Source organism: Kryptolebias marmoratus, linkage group LG23 (genome assembly GCF_001649575.2).
Source record: "Kryptolebias marmoratus isolate JLee-2015 linkage group LG23, ASM164957v2, whole genome shotgun sequence".
NCBI lineage: Eukaryota > Metazoa > Chordata > Actinopteri > Cyprinodontiformes > Rivulidae > Kryptolebias > Kryptolebias marmoratus.
In genome coordinates this window covers 15,363,862-15,371,109 of record NC_051452.1, presented here as the reverse complement: position 1 = coordinate 15,371,109, position 7,248 = coordinate 15,363,862, and the positions used below count along the sequence as shown (strand labels likewise).

The following is a 7,248-nucleotide window of genomic DNA, read 5'->3' as shown; positions in this document are numbered from 1 at the left end:
ATGGCGTTAATGAGCTGAACGTTTTGATATATGAATGGTTGAAGTAGCTGAAAAAATGCAGAAGGAGATAGGTGCCGAAAAACGTACGGAATAGGGAAAGAATAATAAGAAAGAGAAACAGGAAAACAATTGTGTGAATGCTTAATAGCATTCGCACAATAAAGAGAAACAGGAAAACAATTGTGTGAATGCTTAATAGCATTCGCACAATAAAGAGAAACAGGAAAACAATGGTGTGAATGCTTAAAAGCATTCACACAATAATAATAGATAATAAAGAGAAACAGGAAAACAATGGTGTGAATGCTTAAAAGCATTCACACAATAAAAAAAAAAAGAGTTTGAAGTGTATCGTTATCGGAGCTAAGAATGTTCTTTCTCTGTATTTTTTATCTATTGTTAATGTGGATGTTCTCGCCACCTAGTGGTGAAGTAAGGATACTTGAATAATGTAGATTGAAAGCTTTTTTGTCTTTGTTTACGAAAAGACTTGGTTCAGCTAATCTTTTTTTAGTGTAAAAGGGGTGTCATTATTATATGAATTGAACAATAACATGGACAAAGTGTCTCTGCTTCCTTTAATTGCTGAAATTAAAGCCACGAGATTTCGTTTATGGGCGCTGCCATGATGTGTTTTGGAACCAGAATCTGTGTACTCTGGATGTGGGGCACAATCATGGTGGTACACAACCTTTCTTTAAAGCATAAAATAACTTATTATAGCTAAAATTATTCAAAAATTATGAACATAAAGCAGCGAGATAAGAACTACGTGAATCAACAAGTATCAACATCTAAATTATCATCTGATTTTTTTTTTATATCAAGAAAAATGTCCTCTTTTTGTGAAACGGAAGCAGTGGGACTTAAAACTTCTACTGGAACCAGCTGAGGGAATACCTGTTCTGTTCCAGCTTCAGTTTCTGGGTTCCTGTCGGATGTCTTATTTCTTTAATGGTCGACTGGCGCCAGTTGCTGCTTGTGGGTGGGAATGTGGGCCGAGGCAAATGATCAAATTCAGAGATATGCATTTTCCAAGTTAGGGGAAGGATGAAGAGTCATCTCCTGAGCCATTTTAAAGCAGTGGGAAGTTTTAATGGCAAAACCCTTTTTTTAAGGCAGATGAATTGATAATGGATTAACAACTGTCGGAGTGGGCTAAAGTACAATTAAGTTATCTATTTTAGTTTTTAGCCTGGAATCAGTAAAAATCAGCCTGCAGTGCTTTAGAATTGTGAACATGTCTTCGTATTGCAGACAAAATGACACAAATAAACCTAAATCAATTTCTGAGTTTCTTTGGCTTTTGTTCCTCTGTTTATTATCGTCGCCATAGCTGAAAATCCTCCAAACTTTATTGACTTCTTATCACGATATGAGCCCTCCCACTTCTATATCAGGTTTCCAGGATCATGTGTCGGTGAAAGCAAATTTCTATTTTTGTACGCCTGACCTGTCACTTCATTCATCCTGCTGTGATCAGATGATAAAAGTCACATTGAAACGACCAAAGTAACCAAAAACCTTGATGTATTTTGAGTATATTTTTGTCTCGCAGCCTTTGGTTTCTCCTTCTTTTCTTCTGAGCTCTCCTCTTCCTACCTGTCATACGCTAAAGTAAGAGCAATACATGTCGGTGATAATGACTGCTTCAAATCTCAGGTAAGGCTTATAAACAGAGGAACCACTGTGCTCAAATCTAATCATTTCTTAGAAATGAAGCTGATGTAAATGCTAAATCTGAGGGAGAGATGTGTGCTCTGACCTCCAGCAGTTTGAGATTGTCGAGGTCCAGTGAGCTCTCAGAGCCAGCAGCTTCCATCATATTCAGATTGTGCAGGCCTTGTTTACCATCTCCTGTTAATATATATATACACACATACACATATACACACACAGAATTAAAGCTTTAAAAAATGACAAAAGCACACTTGAATTCAAATGAAAGATTGGCTCCGGCTTTGTGTGTGAGAAGAAATGAGATTCTATCAAAAACATTCAAACATCCCTAAATAATCAATGTTCCCTGCTCATCCTCCGAGCGAGGCACCATGGAAACTCACCGTGCATCATGCGGTAACCAAAGAAGACTGCTACAGCAACCACAGCCAGCACGGAGACGGTTACCAGGACGATAATTACTGTCTCTCCGTGGCGCAGTGTGCTGGTGTCTACTAGAAGGAAACATCAGAAAAATCACAAAACATCACAAATCAAATGTTGACCTTTAGATGCGAAGAGAACATTTTCTGAAACAGCCTTTTGGGTGTGTTTGAGTAACAGGATGATCAAGTGCAAATAATATTCCTACAATGATGCAGAAGTTTATTAGGTGTCCTGTGATACAATCCATCATACATTATCATTTGCTGGTTTAACTTTGTATTTAAAGCAACAGTTCAGATCTTCCGAACTGAGATTTTACTTGCAGATAGCTTTTGTGTCCTCATTTGAAAAGTAGTTTATTTTTGACTGGACTGATGAGCTAATAGTTCAAGTGGAGTCGAGACCAAAGTGGATTACGACGATGAAACAACCCCAATCTCAAACATTTTATTTCGGTTCTCACAAAACGCTGTTTTATAAACCTGTACATCAACTATGTCTTTCACAATACATGATTATTTACAAAGAATTCTGTGGTTATCTGCAAGAGCCTTAGCAGCGTCTGCAGCTAGCTGTAGCACATCTACAGGAATATCACAGAATATCAAGCAATTTCTGCCAAAATAACTGTGCAAGGAGAAACTGGTGAAGGTGTAACGCAGGGCAGAACAATTCTTCCAAAAAAAGATAAATCACACTTTTCAGATACCTATATATTTATATGTATAATTTTAATTTTTTTTTATATTTTTAAAGTTTCTTAAAATATATTGTTGATTTTGTAAACTCTGACGCTGATGTCCTGGAGTGGTTGTTGCACTGTCAGAGCATATTACTCTTATTTGTAATATTTTGGTGTCTCCAGTTCAATATTTGAACTGGTTCCTGTGTTGTTTTTATTTTAAAAAAAAATGTGACAACTTCATATGTACATACAAAAACATGTTTTTCTGCTGTTTCCATATTCCAACACGGAGAGTAAAGTTTAGATTTTTTTCTTTTGTTTATAATAATTAATTTAAAAATCTACAAAAACTAATTATTAGGAAGTAAATGCACACAATGAAAATGTTTTGATACCAAAAACATAAACAAGAACGCTTCAACATCTGAATATGAGCTGCCAAAAGTTTCTTGGTTTTCTAGCTCTGTCTGCATGTAAGATGGTGAGTTTATATAACATGGCGAGCGAACATTATGTCCTTCGTGTTGCTGCATTTGAAGCAGCAAAAAAGAAGAAGAAGGAAAAAAAAAAAGAGCTAGATTAAGGATCTGAGCGACTGTGACAGCAGTCAAATTGTGATGGTTAGGCAACTGGGTCCAACTATCTTCTCTGTGGGTTGTTTCCAGTCTGCAGTGGTTAAAACCTGACTAGTTTTCTGTTTCCAAACAGTAAACAGAGCAGGATGATACAGAAACATCGGAATGCCTGGGAAGTATGCAGATTTACAGACAATCAAGGAATGCCACTGAGAACATGGAAGGGAGGGAAAAAACTAAACAAAACAACTTTTAAGATCAACAACAACAAGCTGGGCAGTGAAAGAATAAAATATGTGTAGAAGGTGAATGGAGAAAGAGGAAAATGTAAAAAACAAGTATAGAGCTGGATGGATATATTCTGAGAGGCAGTTAGCAAAACCAGAAATGATCAAACATCTAAACATCTTACATTAAACTACAATCCTGCTCAGCAAATACAAAGAAATAGTATGGAGGTTTTGAAACAGACTCTACATTTGTTTCCATCAGTCTACACTTTGGTTCTGCCAAGAGAAATCAGTTTTATTAATTATTGATGGCTTCAGGAGCCTGAAGGCAGCTTTGATTGACAACCTGGCAAGAGCATGTATGCACTTTCTGGCACAAACACGTACAGGAGTTGATGAGGTTCCCTTCAAACACCAAAATGTATCAGCTCAAAATCAAAACAAGGAAGTCATTTGACAAAACGTAGAAGTTACAGGGAAAAAGAAAGTCCCCCCACCCCTCCTAATTCTAGGGTTTTATGTATTAAGACATAATAAAACTGATCTGTTCCATTACTTTTGAGACGTTCTGTTGTAGATCAGTTGCTGTGTTTGGGATCGTTGTTCAGTGGCATCATGACCCAGTTTGGTTCAAGCTTCAACTGTCAGACAGATGGCCTCACATGTGACTCTAAAGTCCTTTGGTCTACAGAGAAGTTCATGGTCAACTCGATGACTGCAAGGAGCCCAAACCACGAGTCCTCCACCACCATGATTTACAGTTATGAGTAGAACAGTAAAGCACAGGCATAGTTACAAGTGTGCAGTGTTTGTGGCATTGCACTTTGTGGGTATGGAGCATGAATAGAGCCTACTGTCTTAAGTCACCAAACAAGTCTGGATGTTTGTCTTATTGTCAACAAACTAAACTTAAAAGAAACCTAAAGCTAAAGCTGTTTGAGTATTTCCCCTTTACACTCACACTTCAGATGAATTCTGATCGACTTTGTACTTAAATGTAAATATTCATAATTAAAACACGAAAATGTGATTAAGATGACTGCTTTCTTTTCCAACTCAGGGACAGAAAAGATTGCTAGATGATAACTAAAGCACAGGAGTATGACCATAAACAGACTGAATCCTCCCCTGCACTGCCACATAAAGAAAGATTTAATCAGCGCTGCAAGAATTTGTCTGGCAAATGATTGTCTTTTATGCTGCGGAGGCTATTACTCCAGCTTTAAATACTTCTCCTTTATGAAGAGGATTCAGTCCCATTTTCATCATAAAAATGTAACCGACTTACAAATAAACACTCTTGTTGTGTTTAAATCAAGTAAATGAGTTTACTATTTACAACTCAAAACACATTTCACCTTTTCAGCATTAAAACAACAATGTTGAGTTTTTGCTTAGCTTTAAATGCAGGTCTTTTTCTTGTAATAAAGCTTTTACTCTGTATTATTTGCTGCTTTTACTCATATCTAGAATGCTACCCAACCCTGATACCATTATCTATGGATTTTTGTATTAAATGACTCAGTTTCCTACGTCTAAAAACACTGGCATAAATCTGCCAAGACACATCAAGAATTAATTTGTCTAAATCTGAAGGAGGCCTTCAGATTCCGGTACAATGCAAATTTCACTGATTGCTGAAAAGGGATCACAGAGTTTCTTTCCTGCTGCCTCCCTGGTTTGACCTGTTATGTGTTTATGCAGAGGAACAGTCGCAGACATGCCTGCAGACAGTGAGAGCAGACGCTGTGTAATCCGTGGAATGCAGCGGGACGACACAGAAGGCGGCGAGTTCGTGTTTATGAGTAAGCAGTGCAGGTAACGAGCTGCCGTTGCTACCAACCCCTCCCCCACCCTCATCCCTGCCACACACGCTGCTTCCATTCACACCGAAGGGAACTATTAACAATACATGCGTCAGTGTTGTTTGACAGCTCGCTAATGCCTTAAAAGCACAGAAGATGGGCGGCGATATAAACCGAATTCACCATTAGGCACTCTCACTTCATGGTACAGAATGAGAAACCTGCTTATTATTATTATTGGACAAATGGGTCAGAAAATGGACTTGTTTTTGGTCAAAAGTCAAAGGAGGGACTTTTTGGTAATTAATGCCATCATCAAACTTTAAGTACTGTTGTGCTAACAGCTTTACTTTGGTTCCTATGCTGCTGTCTCGTGGCCTGTCCAAGTCTATTTGGAGCAGTGATCTTTTTGCTTTATTGGTCATTTTATTAAGCTCCTGGTCACAATTTGCTGTATTTATCTTAAACATAAGTCACCTAAAATAACTGTTCTCTAAGTGATATTGGTTGCTGTTCTAAATCTGGTTGTTTAACATGGTTCTCGTATCTTGAGTTTTCAGCTTTGTCTGTGTTTGTGTCTATGAGAACAGTTTTAGTTGGTTTCGTATTCGACTGGGATTCAGTTTTGCCTCTGGTCTGCTGTCCTCAAATGCTACCTGAATGCAATGCGGAAACTGGTCAGAGGACACTCACAAACTGACCCGTTGTTAACCTGCATCTTAATTTTTGTTCTGGAGCTGTACTGATTAAAAGTCACGTCTGCTGTTCAGAGGTATCAGAGCACAGCTGTAAAGCTTGCTTTTTATTCCAGTGAGTAAAACCGGAGCGAGAGGACCAAGGTCTGTGGTTCACAGTTAACTGCTGCATTAGGTTACAGTGCTGAATTAAACATTAATACAGAGACTAAAGGAGGATTTAAAAATATCACCATTCATATCACCATATAAGCCCACTCTGACTCAAACAGACCAGTGGTAAGATCTGACTCTGATGAACCTTGATTTCTTTGAAAGTTGTTCTGGTCTCTTTGGTTACTATTCATATTATCAATCTCTTTTATTTCTCTTCACTTGTCCTCTTGTGGACATGTCCAGGGAGGCAGTCTCCAGTCCTGTGGACTTAAACCTTCTGAATAATCTGAGCAGCTGTAGTCACTGTAGATGGTCTTATAGTCCTTACCTTTAACATGCTGTCCATCATTGTCTTTCTAAGCTCCTGAGACAACTCTGTCCTCAGCTTTCTGTGCTCCATGTTCAGTGTGGTACACACCATGATACCAAACAGCCCTGTGACTACAACCTTTAAACACGCAGACTGACTGATTACAGGACATACCTTAGTTTAACATGTCTCTGTGGGCAGATTAGTTTCTGGAGTTACCATCCTTTTAGTCAAGGCCAGTTTTATTAGTTTGTTTTTTAAAATAATTCTGTAGAACCACAATACCAAAGCAAAGTCTTATTTAAATTAGTTAATTTTAAGTATTTTTTTTTTCTTTTTATTACTTTTGTTGGTTTATTTCAGTAACCATCATAACTTTTTCTTCCTTTAACAAAAGAGTACCATCTGTAAGGTAATGAACATTTATTGGGTGTCCTTACTTATAGGCTGTGCAGTGGTGGGGCTTGGCGATGGAAAGTCGTCTGTGAAGTTGACATTGCACATGTCGCTGCCGCAGCAGCAGAAGTGGAACGTTCCATTCTGGATCTGTGGGGGCAGGTTAGTCACCACGCAGCGGTCGTCACGGCAGGCCTGGTGATCACCTATGTGACTCCAGCAACCTGACACAGGAAAACAGAGATTCTTCTGATTGGTAAACATCAGACATAGTCAAAAACTGTGTACTT

General features: G+C 38.2%; 1 protein-coding gene across 2 annotated transcripts in view; it reads right to left on the bottom strand.

The window, feature by feature from the left end:
* The window catches only part of LOC108242164 (bone morphogenetic protein receptor type-2), a 48,956-nt gene that overhangs the window by 17,919 nt on the left and 23,789 nt on the right, over window positions 1-7,248 (bottom strand). The window contains exons 3-5 of one of the 2 annotated variants that reach the window (XM_017426840.3): window positions 7,003-7,182; window positions 2,064-2,171; window positions 1,766-1,857 (exon numbers count right to left, since the gene is read on the bottom strand). In XM_017426840.3, the coding sequence (XP_017282329.1) occupies window positions 1,766-1,857; window positions 2,064-2,171; window positions 7,003-7,182 (380 nt within the window). Of the gene's footprint in view, window positions 1-1,765; window positions 1,858-2,063; window positions 2,175-7,002; window positions 7,183-7,248 lie in introns of both variants that reach the window. The other variant, XM_017426839.3, reaches the window with a different exon arrangement.